The 17,898-nt window shown below is 37.3% G+C and overlaps 1 protein-coding gene across 1 annotated transcript in view; it reads right to left on the bottom strand.

Moving 5' to 3' along the window:
• Positions 1–13,805: 13,805 nt before the first annotated feature.
• Mettl3 (methyltransferase like 3) overlaps positions 13,806–17,898 on the bottom strand; it is a 144,217-nt gene continuing 140,124 nt past the window's right edge. The window contains exon 11 of the mRNA XM_067149938.2: positions 13,806–15,324. Coding sequence (XP_067006039.2) covers positions 15,213–15,324 — 112 coding nt within the window. The 3' untranslated portion in view covers positions 13,806–15,212. The remainder of the gene's footprint in view (positions 15,325–17,898) is intronic.

Below are 17,898 nucleotides of genomic sequence, written 5' to 3' on the forward strand. Positions count from 1 at the left end.
AAGAAACATTGGACATATCAGTAGTATTTAGCTTATGATAAAGCGCTGATACTATTTCATTGACTTCTTTCGGAAATCATTTTCACCCCATGAATAAATAAATGTGTTATCTGTCAATGGTTTTTTTGAAGAACCTTTCACAATGGTGAAACTGTATAAATACACTTGCCTACTATAATATGTTGCCTGGTCTGGAATTTTAGGCATAGGGAAATTTTTTTGACAATCAAAAGAAAGAATCAGTAAATCATCTCTCTCTTCTTTCATTAGTTGGTAAAATGCTTTAAGTCCTCATTTTATGCAGGTTTTTTTTTCTGCTCTTAAGATTTTTGGACTGTCAGCCAGTTTAATTCTCTTATGTAATTCAAGACACTTGGAACAAATATCCGTACGTGGGGAGCCAAATCCAATGTTAAAGCATGTGGTGAAAATTTTGTGAAAAAGATTTTCTTTTAACCTTAATTCAGTGACAGTTTGGGAGTTATACATGCATTTTCTTACTATTTAACTCACTACTTAAATTCCAACATCAGATTTACCTCTACAATAATGTGATTCCAGACCTTTGAATTACTTTATGAAACTTACAATATAACTGCATCCCTCTTTTGTGAATATAACTGGGTTCTATGGTCACCTCCTCTATTTTCTTTTGGCATTAAACCAGACTTTTAAAAAGTTTTGCCACTCCCTGTACTCTGTGTTTTGTAATACCTAACACACTCAGAAATGTTTCCCTGCACACAGGAATTTTGGTTGTTTCTGTTCATATAGTATATTATCAAAAGTGTTTTTGCTTCCCCGGTGGCAGCACTAGGCCTATGTCGAACTGAAGGCATTATGTCATTGTACTTCAGAATGAAGCAATCTTGTTTTATTTCAAAATCAAAATCTCTTTATTTGCAAATGAGGTGTCTACCTCGGTGGCAAATGGTACACTAAAATACGTTATTGTCAAGCACTAAATTTTAAATTAACAAGAGACGAAGAAAATTTTCCTAGAATACAATATTATACAATTTACGCTAATAATTTGTTCTATTAAACACACACATCATCCTTAATAAATTTATATTGTTTACAAAATTCTACTTATAATATCTTACAATCATAGTCAACTCATATACAGTATGTGAAATTACTTCTAATAATAATATACAACTGGTATAAGATTAAAATTAACATTGAATTTATTTACATATTTATATTTTACCCATTTTGGAACCTAAGTAGCATAACGACCTGCTGCGTCTTAACCAGAGCCCCTTTTGCCACCACTTTTCAGAGTTCCTGAAGGGCCTTCACAGCTACCGTAGCGGTCCCAGGGCCCTCAAAGTCCCTACTGTACTTCACCCCTACAGGCAGTCCCCTACTTGGGCTGTCCAAACTCCATAGACCAGGGGATGGAATTAATTTAATCACACACATTTTTTATTTACAATATCCTGCACTGGTCAAATGCCCTCTAACATTTCACTTATTTTCTCTGTTGTTGTTTATTCTCTTCTTGAATATCTGTACAGTTTTTGGAAAAGGATCAAACACTACCCCTGGTAAACTGTTCCACTCCTTCACGCCCTTCCCAATGAATGAAAATTTACCCCAATCGCTTCTGCTAAAATTCCTTCTAATTTTGTACTTGTGGTCAGTTCTACCAATATAATTATTTTCCAACTGAAGCCTCTCATGGATATCTCTCCATGCTTCTTCTCCTCCTGTATAGGCTCTATATAATCCTATAAGTCTAGTTTTCTCCCTTCTCTTACTTAAAGTTTCCCAACCAAGTTCCTTTAACATTTCTGATACACTACTCTTTCTCCTGAAATCCCCTGTTACAAACCTTGCTGCTTTCCTCTGCACACCATCTAGTTCTTTTATTAGGTATTCTTGGCGAGGATCCCAAACACTGTTTGCATATTCCAATAATGGACGAACCATACTTAAGTAACTTTTTTCTTTTAATTTTTTGTTGCATCCTTTAAGTAGCCTCGTTATGACATGTAACGATCTGTATGCTTTCCCAACAATGTCATCAACATGACCCTTCCAGTGCAAATTACTTTCAAATCTCACACCTAAGTATTTGCACTTGCCATATTTAGGGATAACTACCTCATCCAAAGTATATTCAAATTCAGTTTTAAAGCTCCTGTTTGTAAATGTTGTAACAGTTGATTTGCCTCCATTAATCTTCATATAATTTTCTTCAACCCATTCTTGGATACTCTCAAGGTCCCTTTGTAATTCTGAGCAATCCTCAATGTTATTTATTTCCCTATAAACAATTATGTCATCTGCATACAATCTTATTTTCGATGTTATATTGTTCCCTAAATCATTTGCGTATATTAAGAAAAGTAACGGACCGATTATGCTACCCTGTGCAATTCCCTTCCAAACTTTCTCTTCCTGTGATATATTATTTCCTACTTTGACTTTCTGAACCCTTGAATTTAGAAATGTTCTTATCCAACGCATAATCCTTACGTCCAATCCTATTCCCTCCAATTTCTTTCATATTCCATGTTCCACTCTATCAAAGGCTTTGGAAAGATCTATGGCTATGCAATCTAACTGGCCTCCTGAATCCAACTGATCTGATATGTCCTGCTGAAATCCCACCAGTTGTACCTCGCAAGAAAATTTCTTTCTAAATCCATACTGGCTCCTCATGAACCAATTTTTATCATCACATATCCCTCTGATGTACTTTGCTATTAAACTCTCCAGTATTTTACAAACTATACTGGTCAGGCTGATTTGTCTGTAGTTCTCTGGTTTACTTTTATCACCCTTTCCTTTATAAATTGGTATTATTATAGATTCCTTCCATTCCTTTGGTATTACACTATTATTTATGACATAGTCAAAGAGAAATTTTAAATAAGGCACTATATACCACCCCATTGTCTTTAATACCTCCCTAGTAATTTGATCACTTCCTGCTGCTTTTCCTTGCTGAAGCAGTTGGATTTCTCTGAAAATATCTTCATTTGTGAATGAGAAGCTTCTTGTTTCCCTATGTGTCTCTCCCTCTCTATCTTCTGTTATGGTTTCCAAGTCCTGACAATCTTCTACTGAATCTCTGAATTCCCTACTGAAGAGGTTTGCTTTCTCAGTATCTGTTAAATAGTGTTCACCCCCTTCTCCCACCATTGTAGGAATTTGGATTCCTTTTCCTTTTTGATTCCTAATATATGAAGTAAGATGGCGACTACTGTGTGTGAGTCGGTGATATCCGTTGTAGATAATGGTGTAAGATGCAGTGAAAAATGTGGCAAATGCAGAAGAGTAGTTAAAAATGGGATTCTGTGTCGTAAGTGTGATGAATGGTACCATTTTCGTTGTGCAAATATTGTAAACAGGACTGATATTGAAGAAAGTGAGTGGCTGTGTCCCGAGTGTAAACAAACCGATAGTGAGACAGAACAACAAGAAAGAGAGACATACGAAACTATAATTAAGATTTTAGGAGTGCTACAAGAAGACTTATGCGCTCTGAAACATGAAAATGAAAGGTTAAAGGACAGAATAAAGAAACTGGAAGATAAAGAAGACATTGGAGAAGAAAGATCGCCATGGACGGAAGTGACGCGTAGCCATTTTAGGCCTAATGTTAAACATATGGGAGAAAGTATGTACAACTTAAAACCGGGAAAAAGCTCTTTGCAGTGCCAAAATAGATTTCAGTTACTTCAGCAAGTTCCAGAAGAAGACACACCAAGTTTTCCAAATAATTTTAAATCCAGTGGAGGTAACCTACAGAAGAAGAAAACCAACCGAAAGTCAAGATCGCCAAAGATTCATCTCTACGCAGACAGTAAAGGGAGGGGTATGGCAGAAGGCATCAAGGATGAGCTACAGAATCCAGAAACTGAGGTTTTAGGACTAATTAAACCAGGTGCCAAAACTGAAGACGTCCTTTCAAGTTGTGATCCTGTGTTAGAGAAGTACAATTATGTGGTAATTGTGAGTGGTGCAAATGACATTGCTGCAAATGAAGGTGAGGAACTAATTACGACTCTCAGAGGTAAGATTTCCAAACTACCTGACTCAAAAGTAATTGTAGTTAATGTGCCACCTAGGTATGACCTTTTAGAGGACTCATGTGTGAACAAAGCTGTACATGATGTAAATATAAAAATCAAGAGATTATGTCAGAGTTTTAGAAATGTCTATGTAGTAGATACTTTAGGTCTTAGCAGGCAAATGTTCACTAGGCATGGGTTACATCTGAATGGGAATGGAAAAGCAAATCTCTGTAGACAAATTGCTACAATTATCAACAGAGATTTGCAAACTAATCTGTACTTAAGAAAACCCATACCACTAAACTGGCACATACAGGGAAACTTGCCAGAAAACCCAGACCCTTAAATCAAGATTTATGTACAAGGATCTGGGTTCCAGGGACGTTCTCAACTCATGAGTCAAACGTTACCCAATTGCAACAGTCAAGTTTTAGGGAGGAAGGAGGTCTGAGATTGCTCTTGGTAAACTGTCAGAGTGTAGTAAATAAACAATTAAAATTTGGTACATTGATGGAATCTTATGAGACTGATGTGGTGATAGGAGTAGAATCATGGTTGAGAGAAGGGGTGGCTAATAGAGAAGTATTTCCAGAAGGGGACACAGTCTTTTCTCTCTCTGCTATAGGCTTTACGTCGCACCGACACAGAGAGGTCTTATGGCGACGATGGGATGGGAAGGGCCTAGGAGTTGGAAGGAAGCGGCCGTGGCCTTAATTAAGGTACAGCCCCAGCATTTGCCTGGGGTACACAGTCTATCGTAGAGACTGAGGAGATAAAAAGGGAGGAGGGGGGGTGTTTATTCTGGTGAAGGAAACTTATTGTTCACATGAATGGTTTACTGATGAAAGGGATGAAATATTAGGGATAAAATTAGTTTGTCATAATATGAAGGAGGTGGGAATTATAGGAACATACAGGCCTGGAAGAGAGGAAAGAGACATGGAAATATTTGAGAAAATAATAGATTATACTCATAAAAACAATAATAATGATATGGTAATAATTGGGGGAGATCTAAACTTGCCTGAAGTTGAATGGAATGGAGCTGCAAGTGAAGCCCATGAACAGAAACTGGCAAATAAGTTAATTTGGGAGGGAGGATTTACACAAGTAGTACAAGAACCGACTCATCTCAATAACTTACTAGATGTATTCTTAGTTAAACCATGGGAAATTGTTGATAAAACTGAGGTAATTGAAGGAATAGGTGACCATAAGGCTGTAATAATGGATGTAGGACTGGTACCAAAAAGGCTTAATAAGAGGGTCACACAAGACAAGAAATTATACAGAAAAACTAAAGTTGATGAATTTGGGACTTACCTTAAATCACAATTCAGTTGTTGGATAAGTGAAGGGAGTAATGTGGATACACTTTGGGCTAAATTTAAAGGAATCATTTGGGAAGAAGAGAAGAGATTTGTACCTGTTAAGAAGGGTAAAATGACCTCAAACCCTGTTTATTATACAAGGGAAATAAGAAAATTAAAAAGAAAATGTAGAATAGTAAACAAGAAAATCAAAGAGGGTAGGGAGAATAGAGAAACTAGAAAACATCTAATGAGGGAACTGAATAGAGTGAAAAAGGAAGCAAAAGAGAATTATATGAATGGCATTCTTCAAGAGGGTAATGACCACAAAGGGAAATGGATATCTGTAGAACTGATCATGAAAGGTAGTTATATCAGCTTTCTTTACAGTCGTACACTGGTGAGTTTTTGTTGAATGCCAACACACACTGGAAGTTTCGGCCTGTCACTTGAAACACAATATCTGTTTGAAAACAAAACACCCTCGTTATTGTGCAAATTAAAAAATCAGCGATGTTTAAAAACATATTTCACTGAAGAACATCAAAACATAACCTTAAAAGATACAGTTACCTTTCTCTTTTCTGTTTTTCTCGTTTCCAAGAAACTGGATTCCTCTGCCTTTTTCTGGCCCTTTCAGGTGTCACTTCATCAACCTTAGTGTCCATTTTTCCCACTAGAATTATAATACATACATAGTTCTATGATAAAAACCACAACTTTCCTTACAACAGAACTACAACACCTACAATAGTCACCATGAATCAGCCGTTCTTTCCTGCACAATTGCTGCGATTGCTCTGCCCTCTAGCATTAGATGAGATGGCTGGTATTGCAACTCGTAACCATACGTGGATGGCCGTGTTTGTAATTAACTCCAATTTTTGATGAAGTAAATAAGCTGGTTAGATGCTGAGCTTGCAGTTAATAGTTTGCCACCTTGTGTAAAAGTGGACAGAGAACACATTCAGCACAAAAAGTGGATTTCAATTTTTTTTGGAAGATGGCCGGTTTTGCAAATAGACGACTCAATTGTAGTTAAACTTGCTGATTTGCTAGGTGGTTTAAGGAGCTCTCTTACATGCACTTCTTTACCGCCACCATCTTTAATCTGTTATTGTATTTTATTTTCATTTAAATATCAAGTGTGGCCCACAAGATAAAGACTTCATCATTACTCTTGTTTTCTAGCCCAAACCCTCTACTATCGGCTCAGTTGTACTTGTCTTAATTTACAGTGTGAACCAGACTGATGGCTTAGCCCATGCACTGTCAAATGGCCTACAGTTTTGTTTTGATTAACGTGTCACCAGCTGAGCAGCAGTGTTTGTTTGTATGGGTGGAGACGGCAGTGAACATGGGTGGGTAGGTTGACAGATGTATGAAGGAAATATTAAGCATACGATTACTGTTATTATTTGTAACTAGTTTATGAGGATTTATATCATATATTACTATATTTTGGTACAATAAATGAGACTTACTCTGATATCAAGGCAAAAAGTGTTTTTATAACAATAAGTAAGGTAAAGAATTAGGTTGTGTTACTGGGACAACAATTATAATGAGTTATGACTAGTGGAAATTGATTCACTTTATCAGTTTTGACTTTTTATCTACATTTTAATACAATAGTTTATTAGTTTGCTGTTGTTGAAAGAAAGACTACAAGAGGAAAATGAATTTCATTTTGTATTGTTTCAGGTAGAAAATATATCATTAATGAATTCATTTATTATTACACATGTATTCAACACAAGAATAATATGACCCAAACATATTTTTAGGGTTGATTAAAAAAAATAAAACGTAACAACAAAGATCAGTGTATTCATGTTCAACATCGCCATGTTCCAGTTGCCTGGGTCCTGAGTATCAGCCTTCACCACCTCTTTCAGTTCAAGATTATATTTTCATGTTCACAAATATTTTGAAACAAAAACAGCTACTGTACTGTATTTTGTTCTAAACTATTTTAATAATAAAGTATTAAGAGTCATGTCCCAAAATAAAAAAATCTTTCCTTAAAAATAACACCTAATTCCTTAAATTGTATGTATTAAAATTATGATATTGATTTAATGGCTGACTGCCTGGCAGGACATCACTGGTATCACTCAATTCACTGCTCCAAACCATGTTGCACATATGCTGCTTGAAAGACAGGCCCATGCAGACGAGTAAATCCAACCTACATGACAGTGCACTGAGGTGAAGGCTCCTGGTTTAGTCTCTCTCTCTGATTTTTTAAGTCAGTTTATACAAAACAGGAAGACTGGTCCTTTCTTCTTTTTCTTCTTCTTGTTCTGAATCTGAATAATGGGACTTACTTCTGGTAACTTTACAACGGATTTAGATTGAATTTCCAGCTTCTAGCACTCCTACTGCAATTAACTAAGCTAATTACATAATGGGTTAACAGCCAGTTAATAGCATGAATGCCCTAAAAAGGAAAAATAAGTACAAAAGTCAGCAGAAAGGATCAGACTAATTATAGGACCTCAGGTTTATAAATAAAAAATAATAATAATCATACAGAGCAGAGGGAAGAATTCAATCAAAATTAATAATGATGAAAAAATCATTTATTGCTTGGAAGGCCTGTTTAACACTTTTGACGTCAATACTGAAGAGAGTTTCTAATGGAAGTTTACAATGAAGTTTTTAGGTTCCAGACAATTCAATCAAAAACAGTACATACTGGCTGATATATTAAAATTATAGTCGAAATTCTATGTATTCCTACTTTCTCAGTAGAGATGTCACAGTCATTTATTAACTTTAATGATACAATGTTAGATTAACATAAAATGGTTCAAATGAAAATACACTGCAATGCTTCATTAAACGGAACTCAAAAAAACAAAGTTAAGCTTAAGCTAATCCTTGATAATGTAACACAAGGTCTGGTATGCTTTAAAAAATACTGTATTTCAAAACAGGGAGGTACTGAAGAGTGAATACAATAAATACATTTCAAAAAAAAAATAAATGGAACACAGCAAAAGTTAAGTTATCATGGAGAAAGTACAAAGATTATAATCTAAATCCCAGAGTACTGCTTTGCTCCTGTGAAACCTAACATTTATAATATCTGATACAATTCTCACAATTTTTATATTATTTGATTACAAAATTCAGTATCTTATCAGACAAAGAAAAGATCCAACAAGACAGGCATTAGAAACTAAAAACAAATTATGATATTTAAAACAATCATTTGGAGAGGTTGAGCCTACAACCATTCTAAAATTTAAAGAACATATTTTGTTCTGCCACACCTTCCACTGATGAATAACAAACATTCTTGACTCTTCTGTAGTTGATGTTGCCAAAGATCTTATTATAGAATAAGACAGGACAGCTTTGATAAAAGCTTTACACACCCGGCGAGTTGGCCGTGTGGTTAGAGGTGCACAACTGTGAGCTTGCATCCGGGAGATAGTGGGTTTGAACCCCACTGTCGGTAGATCTGAATATGGTTTTCCGTGGTTTCCCATTTTCACTCCAGGCAAATACTGGGGCTGTACCTTAATTACAGTCATGGCTGTTTCCTTCCCACTCCTAGGCCTTTCCTATCCCATCGTCGCCGTAAGACCTATCTGTGTCGGTGCAATGGAAAAAACAAACTTTACACATCACTCTACATCCACTAGATGGCAGTAACATGTCTTCTACTTTTATTATGGTTGTTATAGTACTGTCCTGTCGTGTTCTAGTATGAGGTCTTTGATAGATACCTATAAAATGATACATAAAATCTGTTGATGTCACTTCAATCATCTTCCAATACACTTGGTAATGCAGTAGCATCACAGCACCATAACAGAATTGGAAGTGCTGTCATCTAGCAGACGTGGAGTAATAACGTAGCACTGTCCTGTCTTGTTCTATAGTAAGTCTTTGTTATTCTGTCCTTTCGTAAATAGTGAAAGGAGACAGCTTTCAAAGAAATTCAACAAACCTAATACCCACAGCCCAGCATAAGAGACATGGTAGTCTTTAGGGTAATTAGTGCAGTGGCTTAGATGCTATCTTTTCACACAGTGTGTTGAGGTTTTAATCTTTGCAGATCCTAGGGTGGAATTGTTACCTGAAATGCCATTAGCAGGAGCGTGTGAGCTTAAAACCCCAACCAGAACTGATAATGAGCCAGGGAGGCTCAAGAAACTCCAGAAATAACTGGGATAAACTGAAAAAGTTAAGCAATGGTCATCTGGGTTCAATAAAACAAACCAAACCCAAACCCCATGGCACTACAGCCCTTGAAGGGCCTTGGCCTACCAAGCGACCGCTGCTCAGTCCGAGGGCCTGCAGATTACGAGGTGTCGTGTGGTCAACACGACGAATCCTCTCGGCCGTTATTCTTGGCTTTCTAGACCGGGGCCGCCATCTCACCGTCAGATAGCTCCTCAATTCTAATCACGTAGGCTGAGTGGACCTCGAACCAGCCCTCAGGTCCAGGTAAAAATCCCTGACCTGGCCGGGAATCGAACCCGGGGCCTCTGGGTAAGAGGCAGGCACGCTACCCCTACACCAGGAGGCCGGCTCAATAAAACAAACTTCAGGAAAATTCTACATTTTGAGAGGACTTCTCTAGAACAGTCGTGGCTGGTCATGGATTACTGTATTTCTGAGGAAGCAAAAGGAGGTTTTCATGAAATATAAAAGTTCCTTGCAGTCTGTCCTGTTCTACATGTTATAAACAGAAAAGACAGATGTCTACAAAGCTACATCTCAATCCTGTTCTTCACAAATCCCTTTCAATATTGCAACCAAATTTCTTTAAGTTCATGGTACATGTAATAGTTAATACTTTTGAACTATGTGTATTTTTTTTACAGAAAGGAGTATATTAAATTGCAGAAGCATTGAAAATCACAGTACACTGAAATGAATTGCTGAATATAGTGGAATCAGATTATTATTATTTTTTTTCTTTTTCTTTTCCTAGGGGTTTACATTCCACTAACACATCAAAGGTTTTCGGCAACACAAGGTCGGGATGATAGTGGCCGTGGCCTTAATTAAGGTACAACCCATTCTAAGTCATTTATGGTTTGCAGGCTATGACTGCGGTGTGACAAAGTCACTATCTTCTCACCTAGGCAGCCACAGTTATAATCCTTGCCAACATACATGGAATTTTGGAAATGAAAAATCATGTTCTTATGGTTCAGATTTCTGGTTGCTTGCCTTACTTTTACAGTTTTTATGAAGATAATATTACTACAGAGTTCTAGGAATGGCTGTAATGTTGTGAAAGACAGCAACTACTTCATTCTCTTCCTTCCTTTCTTGACATTTCTTTCTGCTCTATTGGATAAGTAATATTTTCCTATGCTGGGTAGTTTAAGATCGGAACACACTGTACTTGAATTTGATGCTACAATGGGACCTTAATAAGTGAAATATTACAGGACAGAGTTCTGGAGTAAAGAGTTAAGAAGGGGATACACTGTGCTTGAATTTGATGCTGCAAAGGGCCTTAATAAGTAAAATATTATAGGACAGAGTTCTGGAGTAATGAAGTTATACTCAAGACGTGTTCAGTTGTTGGAAGGAAGTATAAGGAAAAAAGAATGAGAGGTGAGAGGTGAAGACAAAAAGATTAGAGTAGATGTAAGATGCAAGCACTGAACAGTCAATGGACTGATGACCCAATCAAAATACAACTACAATAAAACCTCGTTAATTCGAAGTCGTTGGGACTCAAAAATTGGACTTTGAATTATGTGATTTAGAATTAACCGCCAATTCATAATTCAGAAGTGCCAACCCTTGCCATGTTACAAAATATTCTAAGGCCCGTTACTGCATGCAGTTAACCTTGATTCACAGTTTGAACCATTCAAATGCCATGGAAAAAGAAAACTATTATTCCAAAATGAATCCAAGAAAGTGCATTTAGAGTATTCAACTCACTGACAAACATAACCTCTCGTAACAAAAGAAAGAGAGAGAAAAAAAAAAAAGAGCACGATTCAAAGACGAAGATAAACTATGCTAGTTCCCCTGTGCAAATGCATTATTTTTTTGGATTACTCCACCGTTTACATTTTTAGATGTGTTGTACTTTCACGGAAAATGCCCGACGCCCTTAAAACATTGTGGCTTATCGAACTTTCCTATGACAATGGGAGGAGTTCTCTCGCTTCCGTGTTCATTGCAACACAGTACAATGACTCCCACCCCCACACCCTTGTACGATGTCGCGGCAGGCACTTTCTCCTTTAAAACAAAGAGATCGGTCGGGCTCGGCATTAAAAGAAAGCAATGCACTTTCGTCGGCAATGACAATATTGTTCGGTGCCTATGAATTGATTATATGAGCCACGCTTTTTCGTCAACTGTCGGCATTGTCAGGGTTCGTGAATTCTGTTTCTCCGCACATTGCCTACTGCGTGATATTACGGCGTTCCTTAAAACGTTGTATACAACAGAATTCTGATTTCACTCAAACTTAGCAATTATGAAGCACACTGTAGACACACCGAAGTGTGTGAAAGTGCAGAAAGCTACCCCTGCACGTTCTGGAAGACGTGTTCCATTATGACGCAGATAAATTTTGAATTTAAATTACTCAGTAACATACTATTGTTTTAAAATGTAAAGGCAGTTTCAAATTAAAAGTCTGAATTTCGGCAATGGGGCCGACATTGTACTTCAAATTATGGATTATCTATATTTCGAATTAAACAATTTAAATAACATGCAAAACTGCATCTCATGTTTCCGGGAACGAGAGCTTCTTTGAATTAGGCGGGATTTTGAATTAACCGATTTAGAATTATCAAGGTTCTACTGTATCAAGTTCTTCAAAGGTTTGTGAGTTTCGATCGATCAATCGATCGATCGATCGATCAATCAATCAATCAATCAATCAATCAATCAATCAATCAATCAATCAATCAATCAATCAATCAATCAATCAATCCATCAATCCATCCTGATCACTGCATTTAGTTATTCTCTTAAGTAGTTGAACACTGGCCATAACTTAACCACTCATATGATGCTCACAACACAGTATAGAGACATGGTTATTCAAAGCTATTTGGTAATGCTATAATGCATTTCTCCATCTCTCTCTGTGTGACCTAGCATCATTCATCTTCTGAACTCCCGCATGGGTGAAAGCTAAGATCATATCTTGGTAAAAAGCATCTCAAACACATTGAACTGACGTCAACTGCTAATACTGAAATGGGTGGACTTTGTACTGCAAAATAAGTCCCACATCTTATGTGTTGACCCATGTTCTGTGAAACCAAAGGCCAAATACCTATTTTTAACCCTAGCAATACCAATGCAGTCGGCGGGGGTGGGGGTATTTTGTGCCTACCACTTCAACTGTTTATGGTTTAGTCACGGTATTTTGTTCTACATTAGGGAAAGTTATTGTCTTTTTTGAATCCGGTTACCTAGTCATATAATTACTTTTTAAAACTATTATTTATAGTAAAAGATATTAACAATTTTCTTTTTGTGGGCGCAGAAGACACCCCTCCTAGTGGTAGTTAATTTGTTATTACAATAAGACAAAGGGTGAAGTGGACACTGTGGATAAGATGGTGCAGGAATATTCCACAATGATTCTACAACGAATGGCACTCGAAGATGGTCACAATCAGCTTTTTACACTCTTTTACACATTGCGGCATTGAATGGTTTCACACTTCTTTTTGCTAAGATTTCCTGAACTGGAACAAACAAAAGCTTAATAAGTGAGGGCTGTATTAATAATAACTGCAAGTTCAGCTCATCAAACCATGTACTGAGGAGCATGCTCAAAATACTGAGGGACTGTGAATGTCACTAATTTTGGCCATGGAAGAGATATTAGACTGTAAAACAAATCAGGCAGTGAAAGCCAAGAAAGCTGATGGCGGAAGAGGGCGCAGCCACCTTTTCACTAAGGAATGTGATTCCAAACGGCAAAAGTACAAGAAAGTCAACAAAAACCATCATAATTTGTTCTGGTTGCATGGAAAAAACACAGTAAGAAAACAATCATATGTTCCAAGTGTGCTGAAGATAGTGAGGAGAGTGATTAGTGAGATGAATAATTTACTATCTCAACTTCTTTTTTCATGATATAGAAAATTTGTATGATTTTTTATACAACTGTTATTAATGAAGTTCTTTATTGTCCTTTGAGGTTCAAAATATATGATATGTTAATTCAAGAGTACAATACAAATCACACAATATGAATTTAGTCTATTGGCCAATTGGTACCTTGTGGTTTGAAAATAGTTTGGTATTGCTACGGTTAATGCTAGTTCATTTTATATTTCTTACGTCCAGCTTTGGAATTATATCCTGCTGATTCAACACACATAAAGTTACAAATAATATATCATTAGTCACAAACTTCTCTATATCAGTCATCAAGGATATCAGATATCTCCTTGTCCCCCCAATCCCCCTTCCATCTGTTTTACGTTGCACCAACGGCAATGATAGGATAGGAGACGGTTAGGTGGGAAGGAAGCGAACATGGCCTTAATTAAAGTAGAGCTGCAGTATTCCCCTGGTGTGAAAATTGGGAAACCACAGTAAATCATCTTCGGGGCTGCCGACAGTGGGGCAGTGGGGTTTGAAACCGCTATTTTCCGATTGCAAGCTAACAATATATGATCCACACCAAATAACCAACTCACTTGGTTCTGGTTTTGTAATAATAATAAAACAATAACAACAATAATAATATTTTTTTTATGCCCCACTAACTACTTTTATGGTTTTCAGAGATGCCACGGTGCTGGAATTTAGTACTGCAGCAGTTCTTTTATATGACAGTAAATCTAGCAATACGAGGTTGATTTATTTCAGCACCTACAAATACCATGGGATGAGCCGGAATCAAACTCGCCAACTTGAACTCAGAAGGCCAGCGCTCAACCATGTGAGCTACTCAGCCCGGCATCAGGATATGTACTTGAGGGATCCCAACATAATGAAGTGCAATAGTGATATGTTTGGTAGGACTAAAAGTAAGTTCAGATGTCCTTGAGACTGTGAAACAGCATGCCAAGGAGCTAACTGAAAGGAAATGCAATGTGTGTTGGGAAAACAATAGGATACAGCACACGACAAAACATGTAATGTGTTGTTCTACCCAACGCAAAAAGCTACCGTGTCCCACACGGCACAGGAAGCAACACATCATTACCGGTATATAAAAAACAGTATTTTTTTCTGTTTCAAGATATTCTTGAAATTCAGAGAATGGCCTTAGGCTTAGTGGAGTGACAAGGCAAGGAAGTTTGACAGGGAGAGAATTAAATCCTTGGTGGAGGTGGTCAATTCTGTGTATGCTAAATAAGCAACATAAACAGGTAAAGGCATTGTTGAGGGCCTATTGGTAGGACAAAGGATAAGGTACATTTAGCATAATAAGGAAAGCGAAATTCAGACATAACTGTTATAAGGATTAACATGATTAATAGAACTGGTATATCCATATGAAAAGAGATGTCATTCATGAACTAGGTGTTGAAACAACTGTATGTCTCCCCTGTCCCCCACTTACTACTCTCCAGTGGTGTGTTTTGGTTGTATTCTTACCTGGTAGGCCACTCTTTCTTTCTATGCTCTTTTTCCTACAGCTTTAAAATGTTACATCTATTTTGATTTTCTCTAGTAGTTTACTACAAATATAATGAAAACTTCAGGTACAGGATATGAAACTTATCCACATCAGAGAATATTTCAGACTGTATATTATAAACAGCGTACTAGTTAATAGAATATGTATTCTAATTCATTTTCAAATACGGTGCAATTCTTCCTTGATCATCACAAACTACAATCGATTTACGAGGATAAATAAATTAAGATTCAAAGTAACTATGAAGCTTAACTTTCATGATTTAGGTGGTGTCATGCAGTTACCGTCAGGGTAACGCTTGCGAAATGCTTGAATGAGTTCAGGATCCACTAAGCGAACTCCATCTACTTGGTTACCCAACGTAATCCTGCAAACATATTAAACAGACATGTAATGATCTTCACACAATACTGGCATCACATTAAAAATTTAACAAAAAGGATAAACTTTGCAGTTAATACCTCCTAAATAAATACAGGAAAAAACAATATTTCCATTTATTACAGCAGGAAGATGCTTAAATACCTAGTGCAGTAAAATATCTAACTATTCTCTATAAAATAACATAGGAATACTTAGATGACAACATTTATGAAAAGGTTACAAACTCTTTATAAAGATACTGAATTTCTATGTGACCGTGTTTTAATTATTATGCTATACTAGTTGTAATATCTGCTTTATCCATATAGGCTATTGTTACGATGGGCGCGCCACACACAAAGGCATTTTATACCTACTGCCAAGTTCAAAATTAGGCCGCCCCTAACTGGAGACAGACTCCTTTCGTAGCTGCTTCTCTGGAGTACAGATAAGGAAGTGCTATTGATAGGAGATCTAAATGCACAAGTTGGAATGGAAAAACAAGGAAAGGAACATGTTGCAGGCCTCTTTGGATAAGGAAATGTAAATCCGGAAGGCAAGTTGTTGGTGGATTTTTGCATGAGGAACCAAATGATTGTTGGAAATACCTGTTTTAGGAAGAAGAACAGTCAGAAGATTACAATGTATGGTTGGGGAGACAGACGAACAAAGACCATGACTGATTATATAATCATCGAGAAAGAACACTGGAAGAACTTTTTAGATGTTACAGCCATTCCTGGAGAAGCCTTTGGTGGAGATCATAGAGTTGTGATAGGAAAATGGAAAGTGGGAAAGATTGAAAAACCCCCATTTAAAAGATAGAAAAGAATTAAAGTATGGAAGTTGAAGGAGAAAAGCATACAAGAAGAATTTCAAAGGGAAATAATACCTTGGTACCCAGGATGGAGATGGAGAATGTTGAAGATGAATGGACAAGATTTAAGGAAGCACTGGTTGGATGTGCAGAAAAGGTACCGTATAATCCCAAATACCACCCACACTTTTTTCCCCCAAAATATTGGTTCTAAATCTTGGGTGCGGGTCGTATTCAAGCTATTCATTCTCATAAATATTTACTACGTTTAAATGGAGTATTGAAATAGATCTGAATACGGTTACCGCACTCAATATACCACATGTAAATGGGCATTCAGGTCTTATTGTGTTTTAGTTATGTTCTAGAAAACAAGACTGATTTTTCTCGATACGGTTACAGTGGCATATAAATGCGACATGTAAGGTAATGAAATACGGTAAATCAAAGAATATGGGTAAATATGCAGTAAATATGAAAGCCGCTGCCACGGATGCTCGATTGTCATTTGTTTTACAAGTGTTGCTGGCATGCTGGGTGCGCGAATAGCTGATCTAGCGGGATATCGTACTATGCAAGAGTCGAGACTGTTGGTTACGGAAGTCTACCTCGCTCACATTTGAGTTCAGTATCGGTCTCGTGAAAGTGCTGTCTCGATAGTAAGTGATGGATTCAAAACGGTGTCTGCAGTCATTTACTGTGTGGGAGAAACTTTAAGTTGTAAGTGAAGCTGAAATACACGGAAATCGTGCCATTGGCAGAAAGTACGATATTGATGAATCGTGTATTCGTGATTGGCGGAAGAAGAAGAAGAAGAATAAGAATAAGGAAGAACTTCTAAAAAGTAACGGCGATCGCAGAACGTTCTGCAAGCAGAGTGCAGTGTTTCCGGAAATTGAAGAACGACTCCACAAATTTGTGATAGGTTGTTTCTAGTGAAATGTGTCAATTGAAAGCACTAGAGATCTCAAAATAACTCAAAACACTGGTTTTTTTCTGCAAGCCGCGGATGGATCTGAAATTTTTATTGGAGAAAGGGATTGTACATTCGGAGATGTACGTCTATTTCACGTCTCCCTGGGGCGTATGAAGAAAAAGTAACGACCTTTCAGCGTCTCATTATTCATTTGAGGAAGCAAAATTCTTATTTGCTGTCGCAAATTGGGCATGCTGACCAGACACCTGTCTATTTTGAAATGCCGTTGGAAAATATAGTGGATACGAAGGGTTCTAAAAGTGTAACCATCAGAACAGATGGTAACGAAAAGCAACGATGCATGGTAATGTTGTGCGTATTAGCGGATGGAACCAAACTCCCTCCATATGTGGTTCTGAAAAGGAAAACACTTCCGAAAGTAAACTTACCGTCTGGTATTACTGTTAGAACACACGAGTCCGGCTGGATGGACAGTGCGTAAGTTGAGGACTGGGTGAAGTGCATTTGGCAACGTCGCCCGGGAGCTTTGTTACAAAAACGAAACATGCTTGTGTTGGAAAGTTACCAAGGACATACAACTGACACCGTAAAAGATGATGAGTAAAGGAAAAACCGATCTTGCGATAATTCCCGGAGGACTCGCTTCTATTCTACAGCCGTTGCATGTGTGCGTGAACCGGCCTTTCAAAACTGCAATGAAACAGTTGTACACCAAATGGATGTCTGATGGTGATCACGCGTTAACACCAACCAGACGAGTGAAAAGGCCTGAAGTGGGACTAATATGCAGCTGGATCAAGACCGCATGGGCGTGCATTCCCAAC

The sequence above is a fragment of the Anabrus simplex genome, chromosome 6 (assembly GCF_040414725.1).
Source record: "Anabrus simplex isolate iqAnaSimp1 chromosome 6, ASM4041472v1, whole genome shotgun sequence".
NCBI lineage: Eukaryota > Metazoa > Arthropoda > Insecta > Orthoptera > Tettigoniidae > Anabrus > Anabrus simplex.